Source organism: Rhipicephalus sanguineus, chromosome 8 (assembly GCF_013339695.2).
Source record: "Rhipicephalus sanguineus isolate Rsan-2018 chromosome 8, BIME_Rsan_1.4, whole genome shotgun sequence".
NCBI classification, from domain to species: domain Eukaryota; kingdom Metazoa; phylum Arthropoda; class Arachnida; order Ixodida; family Ixodidae; genus Rhipicephalus; species Rhipicephalus sanguineus.
Window position 1 is genome coordinate 54001299 of NC_051183.1, and position 18171 is coordinate 54019469.

Genomic DNA, 18171 nt, shown 5'->3' on the forward strand with positions numbered 1-18171 from the left:
AGCGGCTCACCCCAAGGTCGTTGGTTTGATCCCGACCACGGCGGTCGCATTTCGATGGAGCAAAATGCTAGAGGCCCGTTTACTGTGCGATGTCAGGCCACGTTAAAGAATGGAGACCTCCACTACGGCGTCCCTCATAACGATATCGGGGTTTCGGGACGTAAAACCCAAGAATTATTATTATTATTATTATTAGGGGCATGCTATGCGTCACCCTCTCCCCTCCTCCTTTCCCTCCTCCTCATTCTCACGTTCCTTTCCCACCCCCTTGCTATACTATACTATGATTATGATGATGATGATGCTCCTGGGATGATCGGCACCTACCCACTCAGGGGGATCGGCCAAGAGTCAAGCGGATCATATAGTCTGAAATTTTTAAGTGCTCATAGACGTTACAGTGTTATCCCGGCCGCGGCGGTCGCATTTCGATGGAGGCGAAATGGTAGAGGCCCGTGTACTTAGATTTAGGTGCACGTTAAAGAACACCAGATGGTCGAAATTTCCGGAGCCCTCCACTACGGCGTCTCTCATAATCATATCGTGGTTTTGGGACGTAAAACCCCAGATATTATTATTATTATTACGTTACAGTGTCAATTAGAATGAAGGGTTATTTTTTTTCATTGAATTCTAGTTTTAGATTAGACCGTGTTGCATAACCTCCCAAATGACCAAAATGATTTTCGTTATGACAATTCAAAAATTATTAGCGGTTGATGTGTCGAATAAGACGATATGATTTGCATATGAATTTCTCGATAGCACTGCATATATTCCCGTCCGAGTGCCCCAGCACAGAAGCCCCAAATGACAACAGTAAAGTCGAAGTAACTGGCAGACCAAGGTGCCGCATTACAATTTCGATAGTTCGTTTTCTGAGAGAAGAAAAACGTCGGCATTCCAGCAAGAAATGTTCGATTGTTTCTACCTCATTGCAAAAGGAACATGTAGGAGAGATCGCCAGACCGGCTCTGTGCATGTATAAATTAATAGTTGGGATCCTACATCCCAATGTTGCCATTGCTACGTCTGTCTGCCTTGTTTTACACAATTTTCTGCTCCAAGGGAACTGAAGGTGCTGAAAATCTGTATGGTTATGCTATGCTAGGCACATACCCGCTTTTTGCGGCACTTACCCGCTGAGTTTTGGGCGGACGTGAACGGCCTTACCTCCAGGTTAAACAGCTCTGCTGTTAAAAGCAGCTGCACTTTTTGATCCCTTTTGCAACAAAACAATGAATGGTGGCACTATCGTTGAATAACAAATATAACGTCTATGCAGTTATTGTGCACTACATGAGAACACAGACAACTTTTGATATTTCCTTCATCTCCGCCTCTATTTTGTATTTGCGTGTTTCTTTCATCTTTTTGTGCCTTCAAGTGTGACAGGGCAAGTGCCTTTTTTTCTAGGGGCGACCTGGCGATGGAGGTCAACAGGACACATATCAATAGGAAAGTTCAAGGTAGGCGCTTCCTATTGCAATAAGTAGCAAAAAAATCACAGCATATCCACGGAGTGAATGATGATGAGTGGGCGAAGCTGCGGATGTTCATCGGTAAACCGTGAATCTTCCGTGAATTCTGCCCAGTACATCATCACCGACGTGAGATCGGGCGCGTTTATACTAAAGGTTCGATGAGTTATGACGACTTGCAGCTCACTTTAATTTTACATGTACGCTGTGAATTTTCATTGTTTAGAAAACCATTGCTTTAGAAAACATCTGGTGTCTTTCGTTAAGCAGCTGGCGTCTTTTCCTTTTGCTTTAGAAACATCTGGCGTTCTTTCGTTTTGCTTTTAGAAAACATCTGGTGTCTTTCGTTGGTTTATTTCATCAATCAACGGCGTTTTGAACAAAATTTTTATTGTTTAATCACGCACAGGAGAAATCTCACCAGGCACTACCTTGGAGGTAAACAATGGCTGCTAATGGGAATGAGAGACAGAAGAAGTCGGCTTTTAGCTAACACTTACACTTCTACTTCTGCTAACGTTTCCTACTGGAACATGCCAATGGCTGCTAATGGGGAATGAGAGACAGAAGAATTCGGCTTTTAGTTAACGCGCACGCTGCGAATTTTTTATTGTTCAACAACGCACAGGAAAAATCTCCCACCGGCACCACCTTGCTGGTCAAAATCTGGTACTAGCGTTACGACTGGTTACGCACTACTACGAGGGACGAACGGGTGCCGCCTTAAGGAGCTTCGCCCCTAAAAAATAACGATAAACAGTTACTAAGCGCAATAAAAGACGTAACAAACAATAGCATTCACAAGGGACTTGTGTGTTCCGTGTTTTCTTGCGCTCAGCAACTTTTTATTCTTATGTAGGAGCTAGGCCCTCGAAAAGTTCTTTTAAGCGATAAAAATACTTGGTAAACTGGCCCAATAACTATGCAATTACAGCTTTTGTGATCGTGAACTCGAGATCGCGATTTCTATTGGCGGGCACGGAAGCTGCATATTGGCAGGATATGAAATGTGAAACCCGTCCTTTTTGCACACATTCAAAACGCAGGAGTCGGTAAATACGCCTATATTTATATTTAACATTCAGGTGTACCCAGTGAAGGTAGAAGCCCAGGAGAACATGGAGGCCTGAAGGGAGGAAGAATCTTTGAACATGGGGTGTAGCTCGTGCCAACGTTTCGACAAGTCGCCTTGTCTCCCGCTTTCAATAATAATTATTGTTATGGTCTTACGTCCCGAAACCACGATATGATTATGAGGGACGCCGTAATGGAGGGCTCCGGAAATTTCGACCATCTGGTGTCATTAACGTGCAAATAAATCTTAGTACACGGGCCTCTATAGTATTTTGCCTACATCGAAATGCTGCCGCCGTGGCCGGGATTCCATCCCGCGACCTTCGGGTTATGCTCGAGCACCGTAACCGCTAGACCACTGTGGTGGCGGCTGAAGTCTCCCGCTTTCACAGTGTAAATAACTGTAAATGATTAGGCAATTCGCAACTCCGCGTAGAGTTCTGTCACCAATTATCCACTCAGTATCGATAAAAGCGTCTTAAGTTAGTCATTAGGAGATAATAATAAAAAATAGACATGCATTTACAAGTTTAGCCCTCCTCCAAGGCTAGTAAACTGTAGAAATAACTTCTAGGCGCTCTTTGGCCATAATTGGTTCTCGCGCCATTGAAACCCACACTGCGTGACTGCAGAGATAAGCATACTGTGACGCCGTTAGCTCAAAATTGGCTGAGCTTTAGCTTTTGCTCACCTAGTTGTCACGAGCGAAAGATGTGTTTGGTTTCACATTTCACAAAGACCACCAAGATGTCGAAATTTAGTTGGGGCATTGCACTCGTACACGAATCTACAGCGAGTGCAAGCGGTGGTACACGCGTATGATAATCTATACGCGGCGCTCTATTACTAGTCATTCTCGTCCCCCTTTGTCCCCGATAAAAGTGCGCTACTTCACCATACGGCAATGTTTTCGCTCATTCCTTCGCTATGCTCTGTTTGTCGGCTCGTCTCTCCGCCTTTCCTAGGGATCCTCCCCGCCGTGCGAGAAGAAAGGGCAGGAAGCGCGCGCACCTGCTAGCAGACAAATCAGTTCTTGTTCGTCCACTCGACAGCGCCTGTTGCTCGTGACGTCGCCTAGTCTCACAGGTGACGTCACGACACCCACAAGGGGTAGCGCAAGTAATCGAGGTTTAAACGACCCACTCCATGACGGAAATGCGTGAAGAGGACCTAAGGTAGCAGTCGGGGCTTGTTGATGCGTCATGACACAGCTAAAATGCGCAGAAGACGAGGACAGAGCGCTGTGTGTTCATCGCTCATGTTTGTCAAGCCACTCCTCTGTGCTCGTCTTCTGCGCATCTACCCTGTAACATGAAGAGGAGAACGCGAGCGTCTGTTGGTGGTTTACCTTCACCTAGTCACGTGGTGCCGAAGCATCGAGCCTCCGAGTGAGCGCACCTGCGATGCCTCTCTGCGGAGTATCGCGTGGCGTGACGTCATACTTGCCAGACGAGCGCTCCGGCAGCTCAAGGTCGTTGCGACGCGATGAGTAACTTTGGCAGACATGGCGTAGTAGAGCTTTTGCTCTAAAATTGGTCAGTCGTTTACAGCATTCTATGTCGAATCCAAAACCCAGAACCATTGCGCCTGTCGTAGCGCCGACCCGGAGATGTTCGCAGAGTTCAACTCCTGACATGAGCGTTAAGTCGCGTATAAAATATTTTCACATGAAAGACGCTATTATGAATGCTTCAATCTTGCCACACTAAGCAAACTGTGGCGTCTAGAACACGCATTTCGCAGTTGAATGGATACTGGTCGAAGCATTAAATGCTGATGACATGGAGGAGGCCATTAGTTTTTTTGCGATTGGTGTCACGCAAATGGCATTAAACTTCAAGGCATTTCCTATGCCCTTAATGCATAGGTATTAGTCGCTTTTTCGCCACCGATGTCAACCTCACTAACTCTAAAGCGTCAGTAAATTTTGGCGCGATTCATACATCATGTCTTTTTTATAATATTTAACTCTCTTATCTTGCAGGTGTGACAAACTTCGGCGGAGTTTGCACAAACCATAGTGCTGCAGTTGCAGAAGATGAACCACGGACGTTCAGCGGAGTATCTACGATGGCTCATGAGATCGCACATGCGTATGTTTGTTTGCACCTTAAGTGCATGGGCTCATAATCCTGGTAGCATAAGCGGGGCTAACCTTTTCATCAAAGAAATCCGCCGTGCCTTCTCCAGGGCATCGCAGCAGTCAACCATTATTTCTGCGATAAGAAAGCCACGAACTTGATAATAAGATGCCCGTTATTTTGTCCCAAATAACTTTCGTTTGTGAAGTAACATAACCCACATAGCATGCCAATATTTATAATGAAATTTTTCGCTCATGAAGAATCCCTCCATGTTTCCTGAAATAGCGATGCAAAACTTCTGACTATATTAGTCTTCGGGGTTTGTTTTTCTTTCAATATTTTTATGTAAACTATACATTTGGAGGTTTCCCGGAATATGACCCAAACTTCGTGACTGAACGGCTTCATCCAGCGCAACATCTTCCTCGTGCTACATTTAGGACGCATTTTCACTTCAGCAACTACGCGCCATCCAGCGAGCCCGACAAGAGGCCGGGAGACAGGGTCTCTACAACGCCCCTGGCGGGGCCTAGGCCCAGGCCTCAATCCGCTGCTTTCTTCAATAAAGTTGTTTCACTCACTCACTCACTCACTCACTCACTCACTCACTCACTCACTCACTCACTCACTCACTCACTCACTCACTCACTCACTCACTCACTCACTCACTCACTCACTCACTCACTCACTTTTAACCCCGAATCGTGCGGGGTTAAAAGCAAATCACGCGGGGTGTAGTCACCCAGATAGCCAATGACCGTTACAGTATGACCGACCTCGACACTGTCCTGTGAAGAACTGCGTACTTCTGTCTGTAGTGCGAGTCAAGCTGTTTTCTTACGTTTTTGTGAGCTAGCCGGATGTTGGTTAACTTCAGTATGTGTAAACCCATGGCTCTGCGTATAATAATAATAATACTAAATTTATTCCCACTAATACAGTGTTGATGGAGGGGGTGAGAAAAAACGGCGACTAGCCGCTTGACTAAGTTCCCACCCCCCAGTTACATCAGGCAGGGGTAGTGGTGGCGACAGAACACATAGAATGTAGGAATAACTGGCCCTAATTGTACAAAATATAGTGATATACATAAACTTGAGTGACTTGAAATGGAAGCGATACAGGTTATAGCAGTAGGCATAGACAAGAATGTGTACAAGTATAGCAAAGACAAAGCATGAAAAAAAAGGAAAGAAAAAAAAACAAAGAGAGAAACAGAACATGACCACAAGGAGAAACAGAAAATGGCCACACATTAGTTGATTTAAATAGGGGTAAGGCAAATTATATACTTTAACTGTTTGAATATTTAATTAGAAATTCGCGGAGCTGCGCAAGTGAAATGTCTGTAATCTCAATGCCCGCAAAATGGAGTTTATTTAATTGTGACGGTAACTGATAAGATACTCTTTGCAGTCCATAATTTGTTCTTGTGTGAGGAAGTACCCAACGTGGCTGATTACGATGTCAGTAATGTGACCTATAAGTTTGCATACCGGTTAATCCTGATAATGTAGACAAGCGTCTTTTTGTTCTATAATATAGTACCGTAGCAGTCTATAATCGTATAAATTGAAAGCGTTGATGATACTGTGTTCAGTAAACAAGTGTTGAGTATTATGTCTGTAAGGAAGGTTATAAATTAAGCTGATAAATTAGATTGATAAAAGCCTGCTCATTACCGAGGCTAAAGCCTAAGACATAGGCTTGTTCTTTTCTTTCTGCTTTTTTGATCATGCTCGCAATCTTCGAGCATAACAGCGTGTATATTTCACAAGGACACGCTTTGTGGTATACTTTCGTGTGAAAGTTTGAAACAAAGACGGCAGCAATATTTAGTGAAGAGTATAGAGCAAAGGTGGGCATGGCAAGCGTTTCTAAGGCCTGTTTCTTGTCATACGTTTACGATGTAAGATGAAGTGAGAGTCAGGAACAGAGAGGGAAATGCCTGTCACTGTGCAGTCATTTACTGCATGCACGTCATGTTTATTTATGTGCGGACGCGCGCTACGACCTATGTGCAGGAGTGTTCACATGGCGCACGCTCTAATACTCTAGAGATGGTCATCTAAGCTTGGCTCGCTTAAGTTCAACTCGCATTTTAACGCGCATGGTGCATGGTTAAGATGACCATGTTACCAAGAGTTTTTCTTCCGAAAACTGCCTGAAGTCCGAACGAATTCATGTCTGCTTAGGCACACGCTGAAGACGCGTGCAAATGAAGTGGTGTAGTGTTGTCGAGCATCTTTGTCAGACATTCATCTGGCTGAGTGCAAGAATTTTAGACGCTAAACAGGCAACAGCCGCATTTTCAGATAGACCCAATGTTTCCAGACCCGTTCGGTCGCTTCTTTATGCTTCTTTCTGCTTGTTGCTTCTTATTTTCTGGGCGCTACTGTGGAAGCTACAGAACCGAAACGCACGCCTGCTGGCGCGCCAGAAGCTAGTACTAAAGTTTGTTGATAATTTTCTCTTATGCCTTGCTGAAATAAATGCTGTTTTATTTATTATGAGACTCACATAGTTACGGGAAGTGGTAAGTACAATATAATGATCGTTCACTTTGCAAGAATGCCTTGTTCTTCTTTCTATTTCGTAGACAGCACTACGTTTTCTGCACGCCGTGTTTTGCAAAGTAAACATGGCGTCCATGACATGTCTTGATCCGTGTGCCGCCACAAACTCGCTGTTTAGTTCTCCAAGAAAAATATACTCAGAATGTGACACTGAAATGTACACTGAACAATTGAAATGCCTCTATACCATTTGTATTTTTAATGTATTTGTTATCGTATATGCGCGTTAACGGTGCGAGCGAGCAAAACCGAAATCAGTCGCAATCGGCCGTACTACTTGCGGAGCAACACGAATGCGCGGAAGCCCCGCCTCCGTAGGCTTTCCTTCACTGCCAAGATTAGCCGAGTCCCGAGTGTAGTAATCATGTCCTACTACGCTCGATACCGACTAGCCCAAATTTCCGTCACAGCTGTCTACAACAGCAACGCGAACACAGGTTTACTTGTGATCTGTCGCATGTGAATGTTCCTGTCCCGCACTTCTTTTTTTTTTCTTACCTCCGTTTTGCCTTTCGAACGCGTAGGGATGGCCGCCGGCGCGTACAGTGGGCGACCTCTCCAAACAGCGATTCTTTTCCATTCTAGTCTGCGCGCTCGTAAAGCTATAGACCCCGCAGGAGGAACGTACGCGCGTCATTGGTGTTAACGCTAGCATAACTTCAACATTATTGTTAAGGCTAGCATACATTTCCTCCCCTTTCCGTAACTTATCTACCTTGTACCATGCTTAAAGATGTATATATAAGCCAATAAATGAATGAATGAACTTTAATTAAGGTCAGTCCGGCAGTTGCTTTCGAGGGGAAAGGGGGGAGAGGGGATTAACTTCTGGCCCGTCCCACCCTCCATCAATCATGATGGCGGTCCTTGGACCCGAGCTTGCCGGGTCCAAGGACTCTTCAGATTGCCGGGTCCACTTCGGCTTGCCGGACGGCCCAAAGCTGGTCGGCCAGCTCGTTCAGCTCGTCGCTGGTAAGTGCCACCTCCCAGCGGCAGCGACGCCGACGGAGGCGATCCGCAGCAGCGGCCGGCCCCGATCCTCGCATGGTGGCAACAGCGACGATTGAGCTTGAAGTTTGTCTCTGCCTGTCGTGCGTCGCTTAGTGATAGGCGGCAGCGACATTCAAATTCCCGGCACATTCCCAAAAAAACATTTTTTTTTTACTTTTGACCTCAACAATAGCTCACGTGAGTTCTTGAATACTGACAAAGTGTTTCCCGTAATGGCGTCCGACAGTATACACCCATATAAGCTACAACGAGGCGAAGTAGAGGCACAGAAAGCTTCATCTTGAATTGAAGAAGCATGCGAAAGCCAGGCAAGCTACCGCAGAGACCTCACTGAAGTAATACATGAGGAGTTGCCTGTATATCCCACGTCCTTCGGTAGAGGCGTCAAGTGACTGTTAGTACGAAGTGTTCCTCGAGGCCATGGCTGCGAACAGGTTTGGTTCTTCTTTTCTTTACAGACTAGGGGCGAGTCACGACGGGGAAAATCAAACACTTCCTATCGACGGTTATCCACATGCGCTTAACTGTTCGTGGCAAGATGGATACTTGATGAGCTCATCGGGTGAAGGAAAGAATATGCAGAGGCTTTCAAACTGCACACAGGCCCAAATCAAGTTTCTGGTCGAGTAAGTAAAGCTAAAGCCTTTTTTCCGTCATGACCTTGTCCTTGACATATTATAATATCAATGTACTTTGATTTCGGTGCATGGTAAAAAAAACAGATGGCGGTGTGCTTCATCATCGCATAGTGGTTCCGCCAGATCATTCACCATAACTGATTTATTTTTTCCAAATGCTTTATCGAGTACCTTCCTTCTATCTAGCTACCGTCCTCGAGACGTTGGGAGGCCATAAGGGCTCGAAAAGGCCTCGTAAGGTCTCACAAGGTTCCGTCCAAAATCCTACGTGACGTCCGAGCGAGCAATGACGTCCCAGCTTGTCATGTCTTCAGCAGAGGAAGTAGCAGCGCGATAAAAACAAGGACAACAAAGGAACCAAGACCAGGGGACAAGCCCTGACATTATAACATAATATACCTTTTTTGCGTATCCCCAAGAAGCTTCCACGAAGCCAAAAATGGCGTTCATCTCGGCTGCAACGATTCGTCTTCTTATGTAGTAGCCCAAAGAAACCACCTGATAGGTGGTGACTGCGATGAGGTTGATGCAGACATACACTGGGCCTGGATAGTCTGGTGATGAGAGGAAGGAGCCAATTGTAGAAGAAATTTGCATCAGTAATAATTTGATGAGGGCTAGTTGTTTCATATGCACTAGGAAAGGGTTGCTGGTACCTTTCGCGACCGTGCGAGTCACTCAGGGCAGCACCGCTATTTTTGTTACCAACCCATCCCCGTGCATTGTTACGTTGGTTCGAGGGGAATGTCTCGGCAAAGTGGAACCCGTTGAAGACGCACAAGTTCTGGACGCACCCGATGACTCGCACTGTACCAGTTCCCGCACCATCAGTGCTGTTTCCACGTCTGATTCGTCACCTACTGATGTATTTGGTCCCTCCATTGCTGACAGCCTTACGTCGGTCCAGCGTTCGCAGCTTCTGTGCTTGTTGGATGAATTTCGTCATTCTTTCGATGTCGGGCAAACATCCCTCGGCCGCACGTCCGCTGTTACGCATCGCATCGACACTGGCGCCCAACCACCACTGCGGCAACGTCCATATCGCGTGTCTCCCACAGAACGCCGGGTAATTAACGAGCAAGTGGACGATATGCTTCGACGCGATGTAATTCGGCCCTCCGACAGCCCATGGGCGTCTTCTGTTGTTCTCGTTGCGAAGAAGCACGGTTCTGTGCGGTTCTGTGTGGACTACCGACGGCTCAACAAGGTCACCCGCAAGGATGTTTATCCACTGCCGCAAATCGACGACGCGATTGACAGCCTCCAAGGAGCAGAATTCTTCTCATCTCTCGATTTGCGCTCGGGGTACTGGCAAGTACCCATGGCTGATGACGCTCGACCAAAGACAGCCTTTGTCACGCCCGACGGCTTGTACGAGTTCAACGTCATGCCGTTCGGTCTGTGTAATGCGCCCGCGACCTTCGAGCGCATGATGGACAGCGTTCTGCGTAACTTGAAATGGCACACGTGCCTGTGTTACCTGGACGACGTCGTCATCTTCGCTCCGGACTTCTCCACTCATCTCCAACGTCTGCGGCATGTCTTGACCCGTTTGAGCAACGCCGGCCTCCAACTGAATCTGAAGAAGTGCCGATTTGCGGCACGGCAGCTGACAATTCTCGGCTACGTCGTGTCCAAAGACGGAATCCTTCCCGATCCGGCCAAGCTTCGGGCCGTGGCCGAATTTCCCAAACCTACGTCCGTCAAAGAACTGCGCAGTTTCGTCGGACTGTGTTCATACTTCGACGCTTCATACGAAACTTTGCCACCATCATATCGCCGCTGACGAAGCTCCTTGGAAGTAACGGACCCCTAAATTCGTGGTCGTCCGAGTGTGACGACGCGTTCGCAAAGCTCCGTCGTTTGTTGACGTCTCCTCCCATACTACGCCACTACGACCCTACGGCCCCAACGGAGGTACACACGGACGCCAGTGGTGTAGGCCTCGGCGCTCTCCTTGCGCAACGCAAACCAGGGTTCCCCGAATATGTCGTGGCATACGCAAGCCGTACGCTTACCAGAGCCGAGACCAATTACTCAGTCACGGAAAAAGAGTGCCTGGCGATCATATGGGCCCTTACAAAGTTTCGACCTTATTTGTATGGTCGCCCATTTGATGTCGTCACCGACCATCATGCACTATGCTGGCTGTCGTCATTGAAGGATCCTTCAGGCCGTCTCGCCCGCTGGGCACTTCGCCTGCAGGACTACGACATCCGCGTGCTGTACCGCAACGGACGCCAGCATGCTGACGCCGACGCCCTCTCGCGCTCTCCCTTGCCTGACGGCAATGCCCCCTGCTCAGTATCTCACATAGCTGTTGCTTCGATAAGCGTTCACACTATCGCTACCGAACAGCGCAAGGATAAATGGATCACCTCGCTGATCGACTTGCTCACTGATCCGACGGCAACACCATCCACTCGCGCGTTGCGTCGTCAAGCCCACCATTTCACCGTTCGTGACGACCTCCTGCACCGACGCAATTACAACGCCGACGGCCGCCAGTGGCTACTAGTGATACCCCGCAGTCTGCGTTCTGAAATATGCGAGGCCTTCCACTCTGACCCGCAATGCGCGCACTCTGGGGTAGCCAAAACTTACCACCGCATTCGACAACGATACTTCTGGCGTGGGATGTACCGCTACGTGCAGAAGTTCGTTCGCTCCTGCCTCGATTGCCAACGCCGAAAACCTGCAACGCACGTGTCGCCAGCAGGTCTACAACCATTACCTTGCCCTAACCGTCCGTTCGGGCGCGTGGGCATCGATTTGTATGGACCACTTCCGCTGACTTCGGCTGGTAACCGCTGGGCCATCGTCGCTGTTGACCACCTTACGCGATACGCCGAAACCGCCGCTCTCCCAGCGGCTACAGCGCGCGATGTTGCCTCCTTCCTGCTACACCGATTCATGCTGCGTCACGGTCCACCCCAAGAGCTTCTCAGCGATCGAGGCCGTATCTTCTTATCGGAAGTCGTGGAAGCCATTCTGAAAGAGTGCCATGCTGTTCACCGCAAAACTACTGCTTACCACCCGCAGACGAATGGCCTAACCGAACGCTTTAACCGAACGCTCGGCGACATGCTGTCAATGTACGTCGCCGCCGATCACACCAATTGGGATGCCATTCTGCCCTTTGTCACCTACGCCTATAACACCGCCCCTCAGAGTACTACTGGTTTTTCACCGTTCTTCTTACTGTACGGAAGGCACCCGTCGCACACCATCGACACGATACTTCCATACAAGCCGGATCCATCTGAGTGCGCGCCTATTTCTGACACAGCCAGGCTCGCTGAAGAGTGTCGCGAGCTTGCCAAGACATTTACGACGCAGGAACAAGAGCTGCAGAAGAGCATTCACGGTGGCACCACTACTTCTGAACTCACGTTCCTCCCTGGAGCGCTCGTATGGCTCTCGGTCCCTACCGCTGCAAGTGGCCTTTCTTCAAAACTGCTGCCGAAATACGAAGGCCCATACCGGGTCGTCGAGCGCACATCCCCGGTCAACTACTTGATCGAACCCATCGAACCAGCTTCGGACATGCGCCGTCGAGGGCGCGACATTGTCAACGTGGAGCGCCTCAAGGCCTACTATGACCCACTCATAGTGACGAGCTGTTAGGTCGCCGGACGGCTCCGTTTTCGTACCCGGGGTAATTGTAGAGAAGTCTTGGGACATGGTAATGGGTTACCCTCTCCAGCGCCTTCTAGCGGGTCGTCCTCTTTGGTTGCTTGAAAAAAGAACGCCGCTCGCGCAGGGAGTTCGTGCCTTGCCGTGACTGTCGCCATTACTCATCGTCGGTCAGTGCTGTCTATTAAACACCCTAACACATAATTAGAACACACGATGTACCAGAGTTGAGGACCTATCTGCAAGGTCACCACGACGTTGTGGTGACTTCACTCGATGACGTCGCTACATCGTGTCACACGACGATGGCATCAGTGGACATCGTCGATCGGTCGAAGGTGGGCCGATATCGGAGGCAGTGCGACACGACCTGAGGTGCAGAAAGCTACAGCGTAGAAGGGGAAGAAGATTGGAATCGACATAGGACGTCAAAGTAGTTTATTGCGCGCTGCGGCTCGTGTCTTACATATGGTGCCCGATTGTATAATTTGATACATTACCAAGTGTGCAGAGGAATTTCACCTTGAAATGTTACAAAGTGTGTAACGTGCTACTGATCAGGGAAGTTGCAGAGCGTATTTCCCGCCCGATGATTGTAGGTTTCTGACGTCATGCAGACTCTTGTCCATCTCCCATGTTATGACGGAATAAAACCATTCCATTTTGTATTGGTAGAACTTGACTCAGGAAAATCAAACCATCACTCGCAGCAAATTCGTGTGTAAAGGTAGTGATGGGCGAGCCTGTCTGACCGGCTGTGTTAGACATGCTGTCTTGGTCATTTTACATGCACGACAGAATTATGATGCGTTACATGACTTTAGTGTAAAGTAATTTTGTTTCGTTAGTACGGACTGACCTTCGTAAGTAACGACGTTGTTCTGTTTTTCCTTGCGCAGAACTTTGCCGGACTCTTGCATACAGGTCGATACAAAAGCCAACTACTCGAACGATTATTATCCCGCGCAGAACATGACTCCAGAAACATTTTGTCGAAAGAAGCATCCTCAACATGAAGGTGTACAGGCGTATAACGTATGTACCCATGTCAATGCCTTTTCACTAATATTGTTATGATTATAATACATGTTTTCAAGACATCGCATTATTGCTTCCTTCTTAGTTCATGCTGGCATAGGTGTTTCTACGTCTGTCTTTCGATGACATAAATGCCTCCCAACATGACCAAGCTTCAGTCGTTCTGATTGATCATCCTTATCGGCAGTATATCTAGGTGTCGACATATTTGCACAGCGCAAAATGAACGAAGACAAATGAAAGGACACAACACCAGCGCTGCGTTGTGTCCTTTCCTCTGCCCTTGTTTATCCTGCGCTGTGCAACTGTATCCATTCCAAATCACCAACTAGCCCAAGTTATCGTTCTATATTTAGGCATCTATAAGCACCCCAGGAACACCAAAGCGTTGAAAGGCATAGTGTTCGCAGGCTCTGAAGTAATTTTGACTATTAAAAAATTGAAGTGCGGATAAGGTATTTTGTCGTCTTTCAAAATGCATCCACCGCGCTTCTAAGACTTAAACTAGCACTCCAAGCCTTACTCTAAATTCACAGCAAGATGGCAACATCCGAAATAACGACTGAAGCACATTCTCAAATGGTGGTAACTTAAGCTTATTCATTTCTACGGCTATGTTACTCACACTCTCCCTTGAGCGGCCATTTTCTTTTTCGTATATAGTAATAATATAGGTCACTACCAGATCCAAGATTCTCTAACGAAAACACGATGCGTAGAGGGCTCTCTCCCACACCTCTATTTTAGTTGAGGGAGAGTGTAAGAAGCATTCACATACACGCGCTAGCGCATGCATGTGCTGCCTAGAAGGACAAGACCACTCGACTGTGATTGTGTGAAGGTGCGAGCGCTTTCCAACTGTGATTTTTTTAGAAAGTAGGATGACAGTGATGTGATCCATGCTGACATGTTCTTTGGTACTTTGCGCACGTGAAAAGTTGTTACATTGCCAAAGCACCCCGTTGCAATAAAACAGTCGAAAATAGCACTTATGTCCCTCCTTTGCCTCCTTTCTTCATTGTTTTGCGGTAAGTGACCATAGTTCTATGGTCAGTACACTGTATGAACCAACAAGCCCAACAGCAAGTGCTTCTGTGTTGTATAAATTAGGCCTAGGACATGTTGCCGCGTTTCCTTATTCGTTTTTTTCCTGTTCCACACACAGCTAAGTGACACTGACTACCAAGAGTGCAAAATAGACTGTTGCTGGAAGTTAAGCTTCGACAATATCCAAGCACGGGACGTCATTAGTGTTGAAGACTCCGATTATTACGACAGTTCCTACGAATACACAGGTCTCAGGGAATGTCAGCGGCACCATATGCTGGAAGCAATGTCGTGTGGCGAAAACAAGGTACTCGTAGCATTATTGTCACGTGCATTCATTTCCTCGAAGCGAGTATCATTGATCTGATTTTTTTTATTTAAATATTTGCAGCCAGCATATGATATAAGCTCCCAATACCTCCCACTAAACTGCAACTATCGCTGCAACTAAAGTTATCGCTGCTATCGTAGTTGCCGTGTGAGCGCGTTTGGGCCAGTATAAATTATACGATCGTCTATTGCGTGGTACTAACTGTTCCAAAATAATGTTATGCCAACACTGCTTGACGCTAACAGCGGCAGTGAAGGTAACTTGACGATCGCGTCAAATAGTCACGTTTGATAGTTTTGCGTATCTATCCCCATCAAAGGAAACGTCGAAGATTAATGGAAATAAAAAAAATATATTTAGGGCATTACGTAACTTTGAACTACTACAAAACATCCCTCACTCAACCCCTCACTCAACCATTGGTGGCTTAGTTTTTATGACGATAGCAAATACATGGGCACTCGAGGCGAATTTTCGCCGTCTCCGTCATGTTCCGTATAAAGCCGAAGTCAATAACATTGTGCCGCGTGTTTTATGTTCTTTGTGCGAGCGAAAGCTTGCAAAGCCTGCAGTTGGGTGCTGCGCAGAGAACCGGTTTCGCGTGCCGTAGCCGGTTTTGAGACCGGTTACAGCATGCCAAACCGAGACCGGTTTTGAATGCTGTAGCCTCTTATATACATACAAGGATTTCTGTATGCAGTTAAAATACCTTTCTTTTGGCACAAATATCAGGCTATATCAAACAAAAATTTGGCGAAGCTCGAACTAAGTCGAGCAAGGCATGAAACAAACAGCGAAACTAGGCGATTCTGCAGTCTAATCCGGTTGGTTCTAGGCTGTTGCTAGGCTTTAGATAGGTTAGTCACGACACGGATGTCCGAACTCAAGAACCGAGGGTTCACACCTCTCATAGATCTACGGGCACGTCGTCGTTGGCGTAGGGCTTTCACCGCTTCGGGCTCTTCTTGCGGCCGCCGTTGCCTTTCCCTTTCATTAGTATGGCAGCTTCCCAATAGTCGTGCCACACGCACATTACCACTAGCTTAAATAGCTTCGCTGTTCAAAATCAAATTAACGATGCAAAGGTACAAAGCTTAGTATCATCACCACTGTTCTATTTTGGAGAGTGTGTTACTGCTATGGTCATACTGCTATGGTCATCTTGTTCATTACTTTTTCCTCATTTGCAGACGTGCTGGCGAGGTGTTTGCGGTGAACATAACTGGACCGAGATATACAACAAGTACCATACTGAACGCGCATTCAAAACTCGATAATTTCTCTTACGCTACAAATCGTACGACTCAACAAAGCACGACGTTACTTATGCTGCTTTTGCGAACTCCAGCTTCAAGAAACAAATAAGCCTAGATTATGAATGCCATAGAAGCGGAAAACAAAGAGGGAGCCGTGGAACAACGATAATAAATGTTTTTATATGCAATAAGTGGTGTCGACAACTTCACATGTTCGCGCTGTCGTAAGGAAACCCAGGAGCAACCTTATATCATTTTGCAAATTTGTTGCAAGTCTATCGGAGGGCATTAACTAAGAATGACGTACGGGCGTGTTTTATAAAAATAATGACATGTGATGAATGTGCCTTTCTCCTTTCTTTATTTATGAATGTGAGGGATTACTAATATAGTGAATGGGAAGGCCTTGTTTATCAGGCACATGCCGAGAGTGGGTTCTTCTTGACAAAAGGCACGTGCATGTCTATCCACTTTATATTAAGCCGAAAGCCTTAGATGCGTCATCAAACAAGAAAAGTTACCTAAGGGCTTTGTCCCTGGAGACTTGATCCATTTAGGCAGCATGCGAAGGTTCCTGTGTCAGCATCCTCCTCGTTCAAGGATCATGCGCTACGTAACGCCCTCTGACAAAAAAATCGGCGTCACGTGTTTCATGACGCCAGCAGGCAGAAAAAGAGTTCCACATTCGCCGTCATGGCTACTGGCGGCGCTGACTAACACTCTTAGGTTTAAATGCACATATATATGCCCAATAAAGTGGACGGGAGGATGACCGCCACCGTAGCTCAGTGGTAGAGCATCGGATGAGTTATTCGAACGTCGCAGGTTCGGTCCCTTCCGGCGGCAAGTTATCATTTCGTCCACTTTATTTTCTTCACATTCATATCCTTTACTACGAAATAGCATCCCCTACACTCTGATTAATGCTGCGTCTAGCAAAGAAAAATGAGCGCTCAGAATTCCCCTTCTTTCCTCTGGCAAAAACAATGTTCCACACTCTCCGCCTTAGCTACGAGTGGCGCTGACTAACACTCCCAGGGATCACAGGCACAGAAATGGCCGAAATAGTGGACGAGAGAACCAGTAGCATAGCCAGAAACTTTTTCGCGGAGGAGAGGGGAAGTTCAACCATTCTGTATGCATGGTGGTGCGGGCGTCTGTATGTGTGCGTGTATACGTATATACACATGCAAAATTGAAAAATTCCGGGGGCTTGGGGGGGGTGGGGGTAGGCTTGAACTCCACCCCCTGGCTACGTTAGTGAGGGGAACATCCGCCGTACTAGCTCAATCGGTAGAGCGTCGAACACGTAATTCAAAGGTTGTGAGTTCGGGCCCCAGAAACGGTCGAGGTATTTTCCCGTCACTTTCAATTCAATTCAGTTTAGGTCATAACTACTACACTGCAGTTAAAAACAACAAACAATTTCGTCTTTACTTTTTTTAGCATAATTGTCTGTTGCAGTATAAGTGGTGTCTGACAAAGAAACGAGTACCCCGAACAATTTGCCTTGTCTCGTTCTCACGTGGATATTTGAAATTTTGCGGAAGTAGGCCGACTTTGGCATTCGAAACGAAATGCTGAGGTGCCTTTCATATTTTATGTGTAATGGAACTTTTCATGTGCGTCTTTGCGCAATGCTATCACTTCTAATCGCCCAAGAAAACGGTGCGCGTCGAGGCTGTGCTGTTCAGTAAAACGTTGCTTGTGATCAAAGTGATACCGTTCACCCTTATGTACACGTTCATATATTTTGATGCCTTGCATCAAAACATATCAACGACAAATTCCAATTTCTTTAAATAAACTAAGGAAGCGGAGATCTGAGAACGCATTCCGCTTTTTTTTTGGCAGTCTGTGACGCCATTAGGACGTCATCTGATGATGTCATCACGTGACGATGATTTTTTTAATCACTCAGATTGACGCCGCCGCCAACGGTCCATTTTCGTGTTTAATGTGCATCTAAGCCTCTCGCCTTAAAATATACCCTTTTCCT

The 18171-nt window shown here is 46.9% G+C and overlaps 1 protein-coding gene across 4 annotated transcripts in view; it reads left to right on the forward strand.

Moving 5' to 3' along the window:
* LOC119401907 (venom metalloproteinase antarease-like TtrivMP_A) overlaps positions 1–16357 on the forward strand; it is a 41428-nt gene extending 25071 nt beyond the window's left edge. For 3 of the 4 annotated variants that reach the window (XM_049418418.1, XM_049418419.1, XM_049418420.1), the window contains 6 exons: positions 1417–1469; positions 4540–4648; positions 8685–8852; positions 13400–13535; positions 14704–14892; positions 16107–16357. In XM_049418418.1, coding sequence (XP_049274375.1) covers positions 1417–1469; positions 4540–4648; positions 8685–8852; positions 13400–13535; positions 14704–14892; positions 16107–16193 — 742 coding nt within the window. In that variant the 3' untranslated portion in view covers positions 16194–16357. The remainder of the gene's footprint in view (positions 1–1416; positions 1470–4539; positions 4649–8684; positions 8853–13399; positions 13536–14703; positions 14893–16106) is intronic. The other variant, XM_049418421.1, reaches the window with a different exon arrangement.
* The last annotated feature ends 1814 nt before the right edge of the window (positions 16358–18171 follow it).